The sequence below is a fragment of the Abrus precatorius genome, unplaced genomic scaffold (assembly GCF_003935025.1).
Source record: "Abrus precatorius isolate BTA unplaced genomic scaffold, Abrus_2018 Scaffold6, whole genome shotgun sequence".
Taxonomy (NCBI): Eukaryota; Viridiplantae; Streptophyta; class Magnoliopsida; order Fabales; family Fabaceae; genus Abrus; species Abrus precatorius.
The window spans coordinates 20,996,003-21,017,456 of NW_020874406.1; the positions used below are offsets into that span (position 1 = coordinate 20,996,003).

At 24.0% G+C, this 21,454-nt stretch overlaps 2 protein-coding genes across 3 annotated transcripts; both read right to left on the minus strand.

Annotated features, from left to right (window-relative positions):
* Positions 1-2,070: 2,070 nt before the first annotated feature.
* Positions 2,071-10,681, minus strand: LOC113869572 (cytochrome P450 85A-like). Its single transcript, XM_027505957.1, has 9 exons — positions 10,524-10,681; positions 6,845-7,163; positions 3,790-3,939; positions 3,449-3,694; positions 2,989-3,075; positions 2,770-2,848; positions 2,563-2,669; positions 2,353-2,477; positions 2,071-2,158 (listed from the first exon to the last, which is right to left on the minus strand). Exons 1-9 carry the CDS (start codon positions 10,634-10,636, stop codon positions 2,071-2,073), a joined length of 1,314 nt encoding a protein of 437 aa, XP_027361758.1. The 5' UTR covers positions 10,637-10,681.
* A 4,668-nt stretch (positions 10,682-15,349) lies between these two features.
* On the minus strand, positions 15,350-20,504 carry LOC113869100 (cytochrome P450 85A-like). Of its 2 annotated transcripts, none has more exons than XM_027505243.1 (9): positions 20,110-20,504; positions 18,896-19,217; positions 18,393-18,542; positions 18,061-18,306; positions 17,854-17,940; positions 17,110-17,188; positions 16,917-17,023; positions 16,695-16,819; positions 15,350-15,517 (listed from the first exon to the last, which is right to left on the minus strand). In XM_027505243.1, the coding sequence occupies exons 1-9, from the start codon at positions 20,298-20,300 to the stop codon at positions 15,433-15,435; spliced, it is 1,392 nt and encodes a 463-aa protein (XP_027361044.1). In that variant the 5' UTR covers positions 20,301-20,504; the 3' UTR covers positions 15,350-15,432. The 2 variants fall into 2 exon arrangements, with proteins under 2 accessions (XP_027361044.1, XP_027361045.1); XM_027505244.1 differs by having other exon boundaries at positions 15,421-15,517; positions 16,695-16,773.
* Between the last annotated feature and the right edge of the window lie 950 nt (positions 20,505-21,454).

Below are 21,454 nucleotides of genomic sequence, written 5' to 3' on the forward strand. Positions count from 1 at the left end.
TTTTCATGTATGAATGACTTTATTTTACGTTATTAATATGTGCTATCAATTTTATATTACCATTCGGTGCACCGGTGGTATGTATTAGATGAAGCTGATTATTGATCATCTGTTTCAACAGGAATCGTTGTTTCCTTTACACACGAACATAATAAAACTAGTCTATATAGATTTTGTTCATAGTAACCATGCATGCATGATTTGCCAAAAAAGATGGTAATCATGTGACTTAAGACTTTGAAACAACAGCATCAACACATAATTTGAATCAATGTTATTCCACATTCCACAATCATCAAAAGAAGCAATAAAAAGAAAAGCTTGACAAAAGAGAAAGGTAATAGAAAATAAAAATCAAGAAACAAAACAAAGCAATATGAAACCATGACTCTCTTGTGCAAGTATACGACCTAAGGTGGCAAAAATAATTAACATTTTAGGAAACTAGTTGTTTAATGTAGATAGTGGGGTGGCAGCAAGAAGCTTTTAACAAAAGAAAAAACAACATCCCAGATTTTGAGGCCACATCACGTGAGGATGGGAATCCAAAATTTTCTATTAATTGTGTCACCCAACTGAACTCTGATATAGATAGAATTTTTAATGTAACAAATTTGAATGTAGAGTTGGTAGTCATAGTTTAACTAAACAAGGGTAGCCAATACATATGCATATAAATGATTGTCCAAGTAGGCCATACCCATAACACAACAATTAGATTTAAAAGCATAAAGAGCCAAAAGAAGAGAAGGGAAAAAAAAAGGTTAAACGGCGCTGCTCCCTCTGTGTATGCGGCCCCTATTTTAAGGGTCGTGACATTGGGAAGCTCCCCATCGGAATCTGTGCAAACTTTTGGTTCTACATTGTGTGACCTCAGTGCCTCAATCAAAAACTCACTATACCTAACACACATTGCACAACCCTTCTCAGCTTCTTAAAGTGGATGTCAAAATATATACGTCGGAGAGAAAACGTTAAGTCAATCCTCTTAAAATGCAGTATTATTGAATAAGTTTTGAAAGATTTAAGCCATTAAATTAATATTAACTATTTTATAAATTAAATTCAATTAAGTGTTGAATAATATAGCAATTATAAATACTAATAATATAATATTTAATTATCATAATAATATTACTTATTCAACCTATAATGAGAATAGCCTGAATTAAACTATTCACTTGGTGTTTGATGAGAGTTTTTACTTTCATTTAATGGGAATATATTATATATAATTATAAACAATATATATAATGTGTCTTATAGAAAATTATATAAGATGTGCGCATCAAATAGTTAATTTTATTAGTTAAAATTTAATTATTTCATCGCTGGATATTGACAAAACCATAGCGTATTAATGTCATATGTACTACCCTAAAAGTTATATATGTGTATGTAGTGATGAGAGAATCATATAAAATGGTCAAGCAGAATCAAGTTACCTAAAGATTAAATAACTTTTGTGTGTAAAACTCAATCTTCATCTACTGTTCATTTTTTTGAATAAAAATAACTCACATGTATTTGATGAACTATGATCACCTTGTTTTTAAAATTCAATGAAATATAATTTGAGGGCTTAATTTATGGAGAGATAATTTTAAGTTTAACAATTAAATAGATAAAGTTTAATGTTTATAAAAAGTTATTAAGTTAACTAAGTTATTAAAAACATATTAAATATACTCAGTATACATAGACACATATATTTGCTAAAATATCACCTTTTTTTAAATTAAATAATTTTTGTAGAAGTAATATATGTAATGATGATTTTTAATCCAATAATTAAACACTTGTTTTAGAAAATATTAAGTAAAATAGATTATTAAACGAAATATTTAAGTATAATTTAGAAAAGAACACACATGCATGAATATGCGCGCGCGCACACTTGTCTTTTTCTATGGCAAACACCTGGGTAGTTATAAGAACAAACACTAATATGTTTCATTTAAATTTAATTCTTATTATTTTTATTACAAGAGTTTCAATCATACGAGTTTAATTATGACAAGGTATTTATCAAAACACTTCCACACGAGTTCTGAATCATCAATATTTTTTCTAATATTTTGTGATATTTATATGTAGTCCTTTTGGTGCCAACACTCTTGGAAACTTTAAAAGTTCGTTTCCCTTAACTTCTTCCCACCTGAAAAAAATAAAATAAAAATAAAGTACGTTTAGCTAAGAGGGTGTTAAGTTTTAGAAAGAAGACCCAACACTAGAAGAGTGTTTGGAGGAGAATGAGAAAAGAGATGTTCCATTAGATGATGTTAAACCTTTTACGGGAAACTTATAAGCAAATGGCAAAAGGGGAAAAATTATCTGTATTAAATACTCTACCTGTATTTAGTCACAAAGTAATGAAGGAAAAGGCTGATCTTAAGTATGCCCCATTCCTTTCCAGGACACACCCTACCTCCTGCTCCAAACAACATGTTGTGATTATGAGACTCCAAGCCATTCTCCTGCATTTCATCATATTTTATTTTCAATATCAAGTGTCGTCATTATACACATAAGAATAAGGTTTGTCATTATTAAGCAACTAACCAGCCATCTCCATGGATTAAAAGTAAAGGGTTCTTGATAAAGGAAGGGATCCAAGTTAGTCTCCCTTGTGTAAGAGTAAACTCTCCATCCCTTGGGAATGATAAAGCCTAACTAGTTGAAACAAAGTCAATGACAATTGAAAATTGAAGTGAAAAAGTAATTTAAGTTCTTTCAATCTAATCAATTTGATTGGACTTTGAATCATACCATTCAATTCAATATCAGTAGTAGTCCTTCTCAGCACCCCACTAACAACACTAGCCAATCTCATGGTTTCAAATATAACCTGTAAACAACCACACACGAAAAAGAAAGGGAGTCTTTTTTATGTTTTTCTACCTCAAAATTTAGTGTATGCAATGAATTGAAAATTTCTAGGATCACCATTTTATTCTAAAATTAGAACCCATATAGTTAAATGTCTACCGCACGAGTAAAGCTCATATTCTTGTAGTCATCCCAGGTGATAAGTTCTTCTGGCATTTTCCTTTGTTGAATTGCAAAATGCTCATCCTGCAGAATATTTTGATCAGTTAATATAGATATTTAAAATTTGGATAATTTATACTTTATTTCTTTATAATTTTAAGTTCTCTTAATTTATCTATTTATATTTTATTCCGTCAATAAACTTCTTTATGGGAGATAAAGTAATACATAAAAGTTATACTACAAGAGAATTAAAAAACACGAAAAAGAAATATAAAAAAGTTTGTTGACGTTAAAAAAATATGGAATAAATTGAGAAAACATAAAATTATATAAAATAAAGTGTAATTTAGCCTTAAAACTTAAACCATGACTTTTAATAATAATTTTGTTTTGTATTGGCCTTCAATAGTAAAGAGCATAATCAAATAGAAAGCTATCAGTGAGGCAAACGCACCCTTACTCCCTGAAGAACTCTTGGGTAATCGGTGAGGTATTTGATAGCCATCATTGTAGTGATTGATACTGTTTCATAACCCGAATACAAGATTGTGATTATTTGATCAATTATTTCTTCATCATTTAGTTTGTGTTTGACATCTTCATTTCTTATAAGCCGATCAAGAATGTCATCATGAGTAGATTGAGAAGCTCTTCTTTTGGCTATGAGCTTTTCTAGTATCGCAACCACTTTTTCCCTAGCCTGTAATCGACAAAAGTTTAGCTTTGATCCAAATGGCTCCCGTTTGAATTTAGAGTGCAATGCAAAAATGTAAAAATGAGTATTCTACAGCATACCTTAAGTCCTCGATAATATTTGGTTCCAGGAATTTTAATTGGCAAGGATATTGTTCCTTCTTTAATGTTATCGAATATTGATTTGAAGGACTCAAGAAAAGATGTTGATTCATTTTCTACAACCGCTTTCATCGAAACAAAGAATGACATCTGAAAGGAAATAAAAAAGAAAAGGTACTTGGGAGTAGTGTTCATGCTTTATGTAAAGTTCTTAATGTTCGTTTGATAGATCAACACTATTCAACATAGAAAGAAATCAATCTTTAGGGGAAAAAACACCAACTTTGAATTAATAATATCAATTATATGGAGAAAAATTCTTTAAAATGAATTTATTTAGAAAGTAAGAGGTTATTTATCCTTAAATCTTAATGTATGGATTAATGTCATCATGCACTTTAAATAAAATTAATAATAAATAATTTCTTGGTTTCTCACTATATATAAATAAATACACTTTAAAAAAACTTTATTTAATAGTTAAGGATGAAAACAGGTCAGACCGTCTGACAGAAGTCTACAGTTTGGCCTGATTTAAGCTTGATCTAACCTAACATTTTTTAAGATCTGTTTAAGTAAACAAATTAAACTTGAGTTGTTTTTAAAGCTTATTAAGCCTGACAAGCTGATATTGATATATATATATATATAATTTAAAAATATAACTGTCAAAATATATTTAAGTAATAAAGTTATTTAATAATATATTTTTAATTTTGTTATATTAAATTAATATATTATGTTATAATTCTTTTTATTTATAATTTTAATAAATAAAAATTATATTCTATTAATAATTAAAAATATTTATACACGATTACACTTTTAAATAATAAATTTATTTAATAATAAATTATCATATTTATTAAATTTAAATAAGTTAAAGAGTGGTTAAATCTTTAAACAGAAACAAGACATAATAAAAACTAAAAGAAATAAAATTAAAAATAAAATAATAATATTATATTAATATATTTTTTATATTCTTAATTTATTATTATTACTATTTAATTATTATATTATTATATTATGTTTAATTATTTTTCTTTATAATAAATAAAAATTCTTTAAATATGAATTATATTTTATTCAAAACTAAAATTTTATAAAAAATGATAGAAAAATAAAATAAAAAATTTCATATACAATATATATATATATATATATATATATATATATATAATATAACCATATAGTAAATAATATAAATAATATAATTTTAAATAAATTACATATAATAATATATACTTTTTGTAACTTAATATGTATTTTATTTTTATTAATAAATTTTTTGAGTAAAGTACCTATAAAAAAATTTTACAAACCAAATATACAACACACAGCAACATACCTAAATAAAAATATCTCAAATTTTAAATAATTATTTTTCACGAATTTGACATAAATGTAAATAGATTTTTTTCTTAAAAAATATAGTTGTTAATATACATTCAAAATTTAATAATTAATAAATATTTACAAAAAAAGGTATAAATAAAAAATTAAATTATTAATTAATTTATCAATTTATAATATATATATATATATTTTTTTTTAATGTATTGTATCAGTAATATTTTTTATATTATATTAATGTTATAGTATAGCTAATTTTACGTATATTTGTTAATTTAAAATAAAAATTAATAAAATAAATAAAATTAAATATTTTATAATTAATTATTTAATTTAATAGTTATTATTATTGTCATTATATATATATATATATATATATATATATTATAAGTTTTGTTACATATTTTTTTATTAAGATAAAAGTTTAGAAAAATAAGTTATTTTAATTTAAATATAAATTTTATTAATTTTTACTATACTGATATATTATTTTTCTGCATCTTTAAATTTTATAATATAAATATTTTTTATCTATATTTTTACAATGAATTTTATTTACTTTTTTAAATATAATAATTTTTTTAGCTGATTCAACAAATTTTATGAGTATTATTTTTTATTATAAATTTTACGTGTTTACTTCAATTTTATTTGTTAAATATAAGATGTCTTTACACAAATAAAATATAATTATTATAAAAAATAATTAAAATTTGTAATACTTTAATTATAGTTATTAACATATATTTGAATTTCAATAATTTGTAAATATTTACATAAATAAAAAATTAAATTATCAAATAATTTATTAATTTATATTTTATATATAAGTATATATTTTAATTTATTGTATCAGTAATATTTTTCTATATTATGTTAATGTTATAGTGTTGTTAATTTTACGTGTATTTGTTAATTTAAAATAAAAAATTAATAAAATAAATAAAATTAAATATTTTGTAATTATTTTATTTTTTTAATTTAATAGTTATTATTATTGTCAGTATATATATATATATATATATTATATTGAATTTAAATTTATTTATTTTTTAAAATATAATAATTTTTTTCAGCTGATTCAACAAATTGTGTAAATGTTATTTTTTGTGATCTATTTTATGTATTTGTTATGACTTTATTTATTAAATATAAGATATTTTTAAATAAATAAAATATGATCCTAAAAAAAATTAAATTTTTTAATAATTTAATAATTTTTAAAAATAAATAAAAAAGATAAAAATACAACTTATTTAATATGAAATATTTATAATTAGTGCTCAAATAATATTTTAAAAATTATTTATAAAATTATATAAAAATTATTATAATTATTTAATAATTATCAATAACACAGATGAAAAGTAGAAAAAGATATAAATTAATTTAACAATAAAATATTTATATTTTCATTAATATTAATATTTTTTTTGTAATACACTTTGTTAACAAGCTTCAGGTCAGACTAGGTTAAAAATAAAACTTTTAACAAATAATATATCAGACTCATGCCTAATAATTATGTTATAAATCAAGTTGCTTAAAGTAAACGTCAGACTGTTTAAAGTAAAATATAACCTATTTTTATTCTTACTAGTAGCATGTCTATTAATTAGCTTGAATGAACTATGCAATTATAAATAATTTGGACTTTGAAAACATTAAGCAACTCCATATTTTTTTATCTGATACATACCTCTAAGGATTTCTGTTGAACATCAATTATTTTACCATCCCAATTGTCAAGATTAGACCTCATAAACTCATCAGATTCAAGCAAAAGACGATCTTTAACAGCAATTGGACCAATGAGAGATAATAGTGATCCTCTAATTCGTTTATGCACAAGACCATGAACCTCAGCAATGTTATTCCCTAGTATCTTCCTCATAGAGTCGGGGTAGCCAGGAACTAGACCTTTTGCTTCATTCATGAGTATGTATCTATTGACATCAGGATCCATGCTAACGATAATAGGAGAGCCTAATGCATGAGTCTTGAAAAGATTTCCATACCTGGAGGAGGCATATGCAGACAACATCATTACATAAGGTATATAGACACAAATAGGATAGCTATATTTGATCTCGATAAAGAATACTACAATTTTATAGATAAAAGAACAATTTTAAACCATATATATAAACTTGTAAGTAACATAAAAATAATAACACACAATCTAGACAATTATTTCCGCTCGCACAAAACGAATTTTATACGATAATTTCATAAATAAACTTAGATATATACATATAAATTTAATTTTAGTTAGATTAAATTAACTTTTAAAATTGGATGTGAAAACCAATCTCAATCCATTTTTTCCCATTTTTATGGTTTCTATTTTTTTTTCCAGTTTACTTTTTTTGTTTGCAGTTGATTGAAATGGTACACACATAAATGTGCTTGAAAACACTACGGCAGTTCATTCAAGATATTAACTATGTATTTGGGTTATTTTTTCCCCTTTTCAAAATATATTCTTTCCCTAATAATTATGAAAATTTCCCATCGTGTTGATTTTATTTTCTGTTTTACAATAATTAGAAAAGAAAATGGAAAAATAATAAAATCTTGATTTTCAATAATTTTTTATTTTCATTATTTTCTTTTGAAAGTTATTGAAAATGAAAAATAAAGTACATCTAATATGATATTTTTGAAATAATTCAAAACAACCTAAAAAAATGAAAATGAAAATAATCAAAGGTACTCGAACTTAATTTTATCAAGCGGACTGTAAGCAAATAGGTTCAATATTTTGACTTTTTTTATTGTATATAAGAAAGTATTTACTCAACTTTATTTATGAGATTCAACGTAGAGTCCTAAGTAATTTATTTATTTTTAAATAATCTCAATATTTAATTGTACTTTGCCTTACAGTAAATCGATTACTAAGGATCCAAAAGTGCAAAATTTCAAGCCGTTATTAAGATACTGAATCATCACAGAAATAATTGAACTATCTTGCAACTATTTTATTAGATAACTCTCTATTTGTGGTCAAGAATATTCAGTGATTTATTGAATTAGCTAGAGGATACCATAATTGACCATCACAGTTAGATCCTCAATTTTTCATATCATTTGTGTTTTGACGAATAATGATTGATATATTGTCAATGCATAAACGATTTGTTACATCCCATAATAAATAGGAGAAAGAGGAGAAAAAATTAGAGAAAACAAGAGTGAAAATTTATATTATTTATTACATTAATTTATAGGGATGATTTTAAATAATTAAAAATAGTTTTTAATTAAGAAACATATTATTTATTAAATAAAAAATATAACATTTTTAAAAAAATATTACTTTAAAATACTTCAATTTAACTTTTAAAGTTGATGTAACAAAACTGATAAATTATTTATGAAAAGCAGAGGGCACGATGCCATCTAAATTTCTCAATGATCAATTATCACTCATGAATAATCTATTTCAGTCACTTTCAAAGAGTTTCTAATGGAACTTAGAGGTCCAACAATTGATCATCGCCATGCTCAACATTTAAGTTAAGATTATGACATAAAAAGCACATACAAATTAAAAGTAATAAAATAATGAGAGAAATGGGAGAAATATAGAGAAAGCAAAAAAGAAAGTGCAATACTCATGAATGGGGGGAAATAATCAATCATAAGAGGTTAGACTGCAATTTTTGGAGCCTAAAGGAGGTAAGTATGTTTTTCTTTTGGGGTGTTTGTAAAGTTTTTATAGAACAACGTTTCTTTCTCTAATAACACTTCTAGAGGAGGAACTATCAGTTAATCTTAAAGGAATAGAAAATGATTTAGATGAACTATAGTTTTAAAACTTAGTTGAGGCTTTCTTTTAGCATGTCTTGTATGAGATGAAAATGTAGGAATTGATGAAATCAATTGGTAATTGTTTCCTTTAAGTGGTTGATTATTAAGAGATCACACCTTTGAGTCAGTAAATGGGTAATATAATAATATAAAGTTAGGATTTCTATTCGGATATGTAACTTAAGAGAGCATAAATGCGGACAACCATATTGAGGGAAGATAAGAATAGCAAAGAGGGGCTTTGAGGGTATGATGTGATTAGAAATAGACCAAAGTGAGAGACATCTTTAGTGTATACATAATGACTTTCAAATAAGAAACTCTAAATAATCACTTAACGGTTTGTTTAAATGATGAGATGGGATAGAAAATAAAAATAAAGAACAAATAAGAGATATATAATGTGTTATTCAAATGGTAAGGCTTAATTCTATAATTTACTAAGGTAGTCGGTATGAATTGAGTTAGTTCAAATCATTTGATTCAAAAAATTGCTTTTTGGAAAACATTATATTTAAAATGTATTAAATACTCTTTCAGAATTTGATTTTTAGAAGAGATTAAAATTAATTTTTAGAAAATATTAAATATAATTTGAAATTAATTTAAAAAAAAAAAGATGTTAAAAAATGGTATAATTAGTCAGAAAAGTATTGGAAAAACAATTTCCTCAAAGAACTCAAGTATTTAGGTGAGGTCAACATAAGCCTAAATTTTGGGCTAAATTAGTTAAAATAAACTACACTGGGCCCAACCGTGTGGCCTAAAACAGTTTTGTTATGCACTATTTTTTAGTCCAATTTTTCAGAAATGGTTATCGTCTTGATTATCTGGCCCTAATTGATTTTCGAGCCCCAAAAGTCATAGTCCACTAAGCCCATTTATCATAAAGTTTTGTGCTGAATGGCTAAAAATATTATAAACTCCCCTGCCCCAAATTGGATGAGATGCACGTTAATGTATTAGAGTCATGTTTAACCGCTCTATCCTCTATAAAATATTAAAATAAGTATAAATTTACACGTGAATTTAATTAGGTTATAAAATTTTTATTTTTATTTTAAATATTGTGTAATAATTTTATTTTAAAATTAATTTATATGTTTAAAATTAATATAACATTAATAGTTTATTAATTAATAGTTTAAAAACTATGTAATAGAGACTTTTTTAACTTTAACAAAAAGATTAAGATATTTAATTTAAAATTATATTATTTTTAAATTTAATTAATTTAATATATTATTATATTATAATTTTTATATAAAATTATTTAATATATTATTATAAATTTTAAATAAGTCATTTTGATAAGTCTAATAGACTTTTTTTTAAGTTTAAGTCTAATTTATTTAATTAATTAAATATTTTAAAAAGTTTAAATTAAATTTATTAATTAAATAAATTAGGCCGTATTAGACTTTAAAAAGGTTAAGTTGTAAAATTTGTTGGACAGTCTGACCTATTTTCATTCTTAATTATATTGAATGGATTAAATAAGAAAATCTAACATCTTATAAAAAATAAGAGTTAATTATTAAAGGGAAGGCAGTGTAGGGTACCTTGATCTGCGTCCTTTCATGAAATCTGGTCCTTGTGTGAGAAAATCTAGAGTTTCCCCAACAAAAGGCCAACCCATTGCTCCTGGTGGCATTCTTCTCCCTCTGTATACCATTTTGTTCCATTTTAGCAGTGCAAAGAATGCACAAAACGTCAAAGCCATGGCATAATAAAACAATGTTGACATCATGTACAAAATGAAAGAAAAACAAATTACAAGATACAACCATATATATGCTAGATAGCCCCAATCACATATGATATGGATGCTAGGCTAGCTATATAACATGGTAATTAATTAATTAAGTTAGAAAAAAAAATACACTTATTTGAACAATATACATTCCATTAAATAACAAAGATATAAAAATTAAATTTATCGTACATTAAATTAAGAGAATGAAGTTATGTACATTAAATTATTTTCAATGCACATCTAATGTGATTTTTTTCAAAAAAATATTTATTAATTTTTTTAATCAATATCCTTAGTATACTAATATTTTTTTAGAGTACAAAAATTCTTATTGACTTTTTTATATATAAAAAAGTGATTATCATTTAAAATGAACAAAAGTACCCAGAAATGATTGGAGTGAATTTTCTATGAAATAATAAAAGCAAACGTTGAATGTATAAGATTAAGAGTAATCTTAAACTAAATATTGAATTTCTCTGGTAGCTATTTTTTTTTTCAAAAGACAACATTTATTTAATACAAAGCCAAACGAATCTGACAATACAATAAATTTAATGATATAACTATTAATATAATAAACAATTACCTTAAAAAAAAACACCCCATATTATAATAATTAAATATACATTTCTAAAAGTGATTAAAAATTATTACAAAAAATAAAGTAATCATCACAATATTTAATGCATAAAAGCATATTCTTATTTTCATACTTTGAATTATTATTTTGAAATATATATTTTATAAAATAATAATATTAAATATTAAATTAATTAAATTAAACAGTAATGTTGGCATAAATATAATGTATTTATTAAATGTATTTAGATATATCATCCAAAAGTTTTATTATTTTTCTATGATATTCATATAAGTAGTTTAATGAACATTTTTATAATTAAAAATTTTAGGTTTATATTAATATAATATAAAGTTCATTAAAAATTGTATTATTATAATTTTAAATATATTAATATAATATAATAATTCATTTAAACATTCTCAATTCATTGCACTTTTATTGTAAGCATTTAATTCTATAAAGTGAATTCTATTTACCATAAATAATTAAATAGAAAAACTAAAACAATACATATTAGTGCGCATTTGGATTACTTGTAAAAAATGTTTTTAATAACTGATTATAGATATAGTTAATAGAACCTTATTTTTATATTTAGATATATTAAATACAAATATATTTAAAAATAATTTATTATGTATATATTATTTTTAAAATCCCATATTTATAGTAAAATTATTAAAAAAAGGTACAAGGTTATTTGCATTAGTTGAATTTTTTTTAAAAATAATAAATTATTATGAAAAATGGAAAAAATTTAATTTGTAGATGAGTAATTAAATTTTAATCATAACTATAAATTTGTGTGCCCTTTATTAAAATTATAATTAAAGTTATTAAAATTCAAACGTAACATTTAACTATTATTGTTGTGTATTAATTTTTTTTGTGTGCTAATGTTGTGTATTAAATTTAATCATTGTAGTTCAAATTTATTTAAGAATATGATTGCAATTTTGATGATGTAAAATTGTACGTATTTGTAATTTTCATTGCAAGACGATTCATATAATATCATTTAATGGCTAAAAAAAAAATAAAGATAATCGTTTTTTGAGGGACATAAACACTGTTTAATGAAAAGTTAAATAAATACTATTAAAATGTTTTAATTAAAATTTGTAAGAATGAGATGTAGTATAATATATGAATATCATATCACAATAAAAATATTAATTATTTTAGAAATGAATTTTTCTAAAAATTCATTCAATACATGTAATTTTATTGTTTAAATTATAATTTTTCAATAAATATTATTAAAAATATGGGAAGAAGATCATATATATAATTTATACGTTTCATGAAGAATTAAAATAAATAACATTTTTTGCTTGTCTAATAATTATTTTAAAAGAAGATAAATATTTGATTAAATTATTAAAATGTATTTTTTACCCTTTAAATATATTTTTACCATTCTCAAATAAATAAATATAATTATCAATGATTAATATTAAAGTAAATTTTAATCTTAAATAAAATTTTCAATTTTTCTACTTTATGTGTGTATCTAGCAAAGTAAGAAAGCCTTAGATAGTCAATTGAATCATTAATTATATGTATCTCATAACGAAAATTTTATAAATGTTTACATTTATTGTTTATTAATTCACCAAAAAAAAAAAAGATAAAAATATCCTTCCAAATATACCCTATAATTTATCTATTAAATATATAATGAATGAAATGCTATAAGAAAAATTTAAGGTTATTATTTTGTGATTTGTGTTCCTCCACCATGGATAATAACGTCTTTTTAAAAAAATATTAATTTTAATAAATTATTAGTATATAATTTTTTATTATATTAACAAATTAGATAATAATGGAAGTATTTCAATTAAATTAAAAAGATTTAAAGATGACTAAATTTTTATTTATTATGATATAATGTTATATATGTATGTATATTGTGGTGATAAGATATATTTTATGTCTAGAATTAAATTATTTTTTTTAAGTAAAGGCATCATAAATCTATTTATATATAATAAATTTGAAGCACAAATCGTAGCATTTACATATTAACTAGCTTAGGCTTTAATATTTTATTTAATCACTTAATTTTTTTCATAAATTGTCTTCGTATAAATTAATTTAAAATTGTGTTTAGATAAGGTAATTAAAAATTATAAAAAAATTTAAATTATATTATTTATTTTTTTATTTAAAATAATTATATTTTTTTTATTTTTAATATTTTTATTTGAATGAAGTAATTAAATTATTTATATTAAAATAAAATAAAATATCACTGTATTTAATAAAATTAATTAAACATATAAAATTTAAATTATTAAATTAACTATAACTAAATAAAAATATGAATAAAGTACATAATATATGAAAAAATTAATTTTAAATTCTCACTCTTTTTTTAGATTTAAAATTCTTTAACTTTAATTTATTAAAGATATTACTATAATTTTTAAAATTCAATATCCAAACATCAAGTTTTAAATCATAGAAATGTAATCCAAAAGCGAATTACTCATCTAAAATATTTAATCCAAATGTACTTTTATGTTATATATTTTTAATGTCTTTTATTTATACCTTTTGAGTGATTAAATTAACATGAATATGACTTAATTGATTTAAAATTTATTTTGGGTATGTTTGAGTAAATTTTTAACACATGACCACTTATGATATAAACTTGATTGTAATTTTTTTAAAAACATGTAAAATAGTTTATTTTAATATATATATATATATATATATATATATATATATACATAAATGTTATTAAAATAAATTAAATAAATTATTTTCATAAATTCTTTCCAACACTGATTGGTTATATACAATTAATTAATTTAGATTTGGGAATTTAATTGAGTACCATGCACTTCCTACTTCTTCACGATATTATTTTTAAGCAACATTAATGAAATATGTCTAATATAAAATAGGAAGAAATACAAAAAATGAAGATTTTTTTTTTTTTTGAAAATTGGCTTTCTAAAATTTACAATGAAACTTATTGTAGGTAACTTATTTCTTCGTTCACAAATTTAGAACACATATGGACAGGAATTCAAAATAAACTTGAATCGAAAATTTTTAATAAAGACTTAAACTATCGTTAAGAGAACAGCGTTGTTTAAACATTCTTGCATTCACATTTATAGTAAATACAAAGAAAAAGTAGAGTTGAAAGTACATAATCCAAGGGAAGATACCCCACCAAACACTCGTTGGTTCAAGTGATAAAGTATTTAATTTCTTTTAAGTAAGATTTGGAGTTCAAATTTAGTGAAAACAAAGTCATTAGAAGAATATTATCTGCTTAATTAGAAATTCAAGATTAGTTGAGGTTGAATGAAACTTTTAAAATAATGTTAAGTCTAAAAAAAATGGTAAAATTATCGTCGTCTAGAATCGAAACCATATTTTTAAATTTACTTAACCAATTTCGTATAGATCACTTAATTTTAAGTTAGAAAAATATTTCTATATAGTTTTGTCATATTTTAGTATCTCTTATCATTATTAATTAAAAATAAAGACAAAATTAGTGTATTAGTATTTTTTTTATTTTTTCTCTAATTTTTTCTCATTTTAATTATTTAATTTATAATATTATTTTAAATAATTTTTTTATTATTGAAAAATTATTATTTTTCTTTTATTTATTTATTTTTATCTCTCATTTTTATTCTCATAACTTATTTTTCCCTTCAAACTTAAGCAAAAGTATTCTTATATTGCTAAATTTTATAGTTAAATCTTAGTGTGGTAAAGAAAATGAGGAGAAAAACAATAATTATGACACTAAAATTCACTAAAAAAGAAGATAATATTATTTTAAAGTTCGAAAAGAGATGGAAAATAAATTGTGGAGGCGTGAAAAAAACTAAGGAAAAAAGAAGAAAAATTTTATTAAAGAAACTTGTTAAAGTTTAAAGAATATTTATTTTCTTTTTTAAATTAAAATATTAAAATTTAAAAATGAAATAAAATAATAAAAATAAAAAAAGTTAAGAGATCAATTTATTAATTTTATTAAAAAAATTAAAATACCTACACAATAGGGGTACTACGTTAAATAAGATTATTGATGCATCAATTTGTTTATTGCATCTAACAGAATATGTTTCTATATAAACAAAGTATTGTTTTTTTAGTATTTTGACACCTTTATGTATAATCCATTTGGTGCTTCAACTCTGGGAAACTTGAGGAGTTTGTTTCTCTCTACTTCCCACCTGTAATAAATAAATAAAAATCAAGTGCTATTTTTATTCTCGTACAAAACTTGTATTTTTAATTTGATTCTTATATAAAAATTATTTTTAAAATAGTAACTAGTGTTAATTTCTATCATAACACTCTTACCTTATATTTAAATATATTTTTTATTTTGATTCCTATATAATATATTATTTTAGTATTTATACATAATATATTTTTCATATAGTGACTAAAATAAAAAATATTATTAATAGAGATGAAAATAAAATTCACTCTTGAAACAAGTTAAAAAATATTATGATGTTTTATAACATACTGTAGAAGATAATTTACTGATTTTAAATATTAACATTTGTAACTTAATTTGGTTGATGAGATTATGATGAGAATATTATATTTAAGATTTAAATAAAAAATATTTTTAAAATATTACAAGACGAAAAAAAGTGAATTAATTTTTAAGTGTGAAAGTCATTAAATATAGTCAATTACAGTAGATTGCTTGTTTTGTAAACAAAACTTATATACAACCTTTAGATTTTGCTCTCTAATTAAAATTAAAATTTTACTTTAATAATTGACATAATAAAATTTAGTAGTTAATATTGATACTAATTTTAGAGATAAATTTATACTTTTGATTAAAGAAAAGAACAAAATTATTATATACAAGTTTTATTATTAAATAATCTCTTAAATAATTTTTAAAAATATCAAAGATACAAAAATAAAATACTTTTTACCCAATTCTCAAATAACAACTTTTTACAACTAAACTATCTACAATTACATTATTTAAAGCTAGTAAATTATTTTTTATAACTTGTTATAAATAATCATAACTTTTTTTTAACTCGTTTCAATAGTGATTTTATTTTGGTCTCTGCAATAACATTTTTTTAAAATTTATTTTAGTACCTATTCATAACACTTTTCATTATTATCCCTATATGTAATACATTGATCCTTATAATAGCATTTTTTGAAATTTTTTTAATAAAAATAATAATTTATGCCATGTATCAATCATTTTAAATTATATAAAATTAATTTTACTCAAACAGGCATGTAGTTTCCACAAATTCTAATTCTAAATGTTGAGTGAGTGAAGTGTCATCCAAAATTCCTAATACATATTTGGACTTGCTTAGAGTGGTAGTAATGAAGGTTTTATAGGGGTAAGTATTATACCTGTATGTAGTAACAAAATAGTGAAGGAAAAGAGAGATTATAAGTATGCCCAGTTCCTTTCCGGGACACATTCTAACTCCTGCTCCAAATAACATGTTATGGTTATGATATTCTAAGCCTTTCTCCTGCATTTTTCATTTCATTTATATTCATTATCAAGAAGTGTCTTTAATATGTATATACACTGAACATAAGAATTGTTGCTGTTATTAAGAAACTGACCAGCCATCTCGAAGGGTTGAATTTGCAAGGGTCTCGATAGAGGAAGGGATCACAATTGGTCTCTCTTGTGTAAACATAAACTCTCCATCCCTGAGGAATGGTAAATCCTGACAAGTGATAACCATAGTCAATGATAAATGAATAACTGAAGAAAAATGTTCTTTAATGGCTTTCCATGAGATTGCAAATGTACCATTCAGTTCAACATCTGTGGTGGCCTTCCTTAATACCCCATTAACAATGTTAGCCAATCTCAAGGTTTCAAAAATCACCTATAAACAATAGAAAAGGAGTCAATACCTAAAATTATAATTGATTTTTTTAATATATATTCAAAGAAAAATAATAAAATATAAATAAATAATAAGAATTTATTAAAAATTATTGTTAAGATAATAAAATCTCACGTTGGAAGATATATAAATAAGAGAGTCTCAACTCTAAATTGTCTAAGACATTCCCTCTCTTCCAGCATTTAATGATATTGTGTAATTTCTAATAAAAACTTATTATATAAAAGTTTTATTATATATTTTTTTAATACACGTTAAAAAAATTGAATTACAATTACTAGTTGTGTTATATATATATATATATATAAAATAATTGTCAATCCTTTCACTCTTTAACATTAGGGTCTGTGAATTTAATTTCTGGCTTTGTCAACAATTAGACTTTGGTAAACATTGGTCAATTTAGTCTGTAATATCAGAAATCAAATTGATTGGTGATTGTCGAATTCAAGTCAATTCTAAATTTTCTTTTATGTAATATTAGGAACTGAATTGTTTGCAGGTGATTTTAGTCTTTAAAATTGGCAATTATCAGTTCCAAGATATGGCTCTCCCCCACCCCTCCAAAAATATAAATAGACATAGAGTTAGATATAGAGGTCATTGTTTCATTGTAGAAATAGAATAAGTGGAGAAGTACTTACCCCACGTGTATAAACCATAAGCTTATAATCATCCCAGCTTATTACATCTTCTGGTCTTTTACTTTGTTGGATTGCAAAATGCTCTTTCTGTAAACCAGTTTACCTAGGTGAAAACAGATAATGACAATTGTTTCCAAGAGTAGAAATGTTTTCTTTTATTGGCCTTGTATAATGAAGGGCATGATCAATTCAAATGTTGTGACTCACCCTTACTTCTTCAAGAACTCTAGGATTATCATGTAGATATTTGACAGCCATCATTGTAGTAGTTGAAACAGTTTCATAACCAGAATATAAGAATGTGATTATTTGATCAATTATTTCTTCATCATTAAGTTTGTATCTCGAATCTTCATTTCTCATAAGCTGATCAAGGATATCAGCATGAGTAGACAAAGAAGATCTTCTCTTGGCTATAACCTCTTTCAATGTTGCAACTACTTTTTTCCTTGTCTGCAAACAACAACAGTTTGGCTTTGGTCCATGTGAAGAAATTGAAGTGCATGCAAATTGAACATGATGAGTATTCAACAACATACCTGAAGTCCTCGGAAGTAATTCGTGCCAGGAATGTTAATAGGCAAGGAAAATGTTCCTGACACTATGTTGTCAAACGTAGCTTTAAAGGCCTCATTGAAAGGGCTCGGTTCATTTTCTACAATCAATTTCATTGACACAAAAAATGCCATCTGAAAGGAGAAAATCAAAGTGTGTTAATATGGGTACTGTTAACATCTATTTGGAAGAGTTAATGAATAACTTGTGAGTTTCAACATATTTCAACAAGCTTCTCGGTATAGCTTATCAAAATAAGTTTTCAGCCTATTCAATCAATTAAGTTTCATAATTAAATTTATGACAAAAGTCATCACTTATCAAGAGCTTAATGAATGAATGCTTTAAATAAGTTATGTATCTAAAAACACTTATAGCACCTATATCTGGTTGAAATGAAATTCCCATAGGGCATTATTATCTATGCTTTATTGGCTACTAACCAACCCAATAATCTTTCTGGGTATTGTGTATTTTAATCATATACCTGTTTGGTCTTTTGCTGTATATCAATGGTTTTGTCATCCCAATTGTCAAGGAAAGACGTCATGAACTTGTCAACTTCTGGCAAAAGATGGCCTCTAATTGCAGCTGGACCAATGAATGATAATATTGACCCTCTAATACGTTTATGAAGAGCCCCATGAACTTCAGCAATGTTGCTTTTCCCTAGTATATTCCTCATGGACACAGGGTAGCCAGGAACTAGACCTTTTGCTTCATTCTTGAGGATGTATCTGTTGAGCTCTGGATCCATGCTTATGACAATAGGAGAGCCTAATGCATGAGACTTGAGGAGATTTCCGTACCTGCAGAGAAGAAGACACATTAAAGCAAAACTAATTGCACACATATCATGACTGAGCATTGCTTAGTAATACATAGAATCTCTTGTAGGAAAATGAAAATATTATACAATAAGCAATATCTGATATTTGATACGAAAATATTATTTATTTTTGGTTTCTTCATGTTTTGGTTTATCTTTTTCTTTCCCAATTTGTGGTCTGTGTTTTTGTTTATAGAAGTGTGGTTGTTGTATTCTGAATTCCTATTTTTTCTGCATATACTTTATAGTCTGGGGCATTTTTATAATATATGCTTTAAAGCATGTTAAAATGCATTTGAAAAAGTGTTCATAGTTTTTATTAGGTACAAATTTTATTGATCCAGGGTGAGTCCTACAGATATAATAAGCGTGCCTTCAGGGAACACCCTTATGCAAGCAAAGTCATATCTGCTACAGACTACGGAGAGTTATCTTCAATGCAGAGCTACATATTTGGTGAAATCTAGAAGCATCTTGCATATCCTAGTTATCCTTCTATATCTCCAAAACTTCTGATAAGAAGAGGTTACTTATGGTTAGACAGGAAAAGTATGACATAGAGAAAGGCTTAAAACTATTTAGCTACAGTGCAAATGATAATAACAACTCATAAGAATAAAAAAATGAATAGTAAGTCAGCTCCTTTCAAGCCCAAAAAGGAAATAACAAGTCCATTTCCTACTGTATACTGAAAATTAATCCACACCCCGTTGTTTGGTTTAGAAATTTGGCCGAGGGTAATTAGAGAACAACAGTGGCTAATTCCTAATTGTTTGTAGATGAATAATAATACTCAATAACTTCAAAAAAATTACTTCATCTCTAAGAAAATAATAAAATACAGAAATTTCAAAAGGTCCACCTAGAAATACCTTGCTCTCTTGCATTTCATGAAATCTGGTCCTTGTTTGAGAAACCCTGCAGTCTCACCAAAAATAGGCCAACCCATAGTTCCTGGTGGCATTCCTTTCCTACTGTACCTTACCTCATTCCACTTCAGCAATACAAAGAATGCACAAAAAGCCAAAGCCAATATACAATACACTATTTCTGGTATTGACATGATGCTCAAAAGCCTCAACAAGCTACCCACTTCAGGAATTGTTGTTATCTTATAGGTTCCTCAGAATTTGGCCATGTATAATGTGATTGGTTCTAGGCCAAGCCACTTCAAGCATCGACCTGTGCAAAAGAATAGGATAGAGGAGAATATTAAGTAGGCCAAATAATATACACCCCACCTACTCTATGATCATAACTTAGTGGGAGCTATATTTATTTGTGAGAATGTAAGATATTGCTAAATTGGTATTCATCGTGATGCTATAGAAGGTGTTTATTTAGCTTTATCTGGATGTTTGGAGGCAGTGGAATACAATTAACAGCATTGAACAAACATCTGTATACGCCTTTCTCAGGATAATTGAGCAGATTCATGAAATGTTGATTTTCCCAATATGTTTTGGTTAATTTTTTTTTCTTTAATTTTTATTTTTCAGTTTTTCTGAAACACTATACTATTATTTTGATGCTAAAGCAATTAAAGACCTACCGTGATGTATAACAAACTTCTCATAAGAAAAGTTGAGTTGGGATGTCAACCTTGTTTTGCATCACATTTAACATCTAATGTAACCGGGTGTTGTTTAAGTATAAATATAATATTAAAAAGTAAATATATTAATATCATTAAATATTATTACTTATATACTCTGTACCCTTATTCCATAAAGCAAAAAAGAACAAATGATTATGATAAAAAAGTATAAATTATATTAATTATTTCAATTTTATTAGTTTAGCGATGTTGATGTTACCTGAAAATTTCTTAATTTTGATGTCTCAACTTACGGAACTTAAAATAAATATAACTTTTTAGCAATTAATGAATTTATTAAAAACATCCTCATTAAAGTTTAATTTTTTTTATATTTTTTTATATTTTAATAAACTCTTATGTCCTTATGCTCTAAAATGCTCAAAGGTTTAGATGATAAGAGTAATGATTGAAAAGCCAAAGTAAGTTTGGCAAGAAGGAAATATATATATATTTATATGCACTCGGTATACGAACATTTGTCGTAGCTTTCTCTTATATATTTTTTCATTGATTTTTTTAACAAACGATTAAATGTATGTATAATAAGAACTTTATACATATTTTTTTAAAAAAATTACATAATTCAATCTATTGTTAAAACTAAATGTTATAATTTT

What these genes read in the sequence shown, in the direction of transcription:
- LOC113869100 (XM_027505243.1), bottom strand. Translation starts at nt 20,300, where the DNA reads ATGTCAATACCAGAAATAGTGTATTGTATATTGGCTTTGGCTTTTTGT. An exon ending in TTATGGTTTATACACGTGGG is followed by an intron (nt 17,189 to 17,853) that starts GTAAGTACTTCT and finishes TATTGTTTATAG; the next exon opens with GTGATTTTTGAAACCTTGAG. An exon ending in TATTTTGTTACTACATACAG is followed by an intron (nt 15,518 to 16,694) that starts GTATAATACTTA and finishes TATTTATTACAG; the next exon opens with GTGGGAAGTAGAGAGAAACA.
- LOC113869572 (XM_027505957.1), bottom strand. Translation starts at nt 10,636, where the DNA reads ATGGTATACAGAGGGAGAAGAATGCCACCAGGAGCAATGGGTTGGCCT. An exon ending in TACTGATATTGAATTGAATG is followed by an intron (nt 2,670 to 2,769) that starts GTATGATTCAAA and finishes TCAACTAGTTAG; the next exon opens with GCTTTATCATTCCCAAGGGA. An exon ending in TTAATCCATGGAGATGGCTG is followed by an intron (nt 2,478 to 2,562) that starts GTTAGTTGCTTA and finishes GATGAAATGCAG; the next exon opens with GAGAATGGCTTGGAGTCTCA.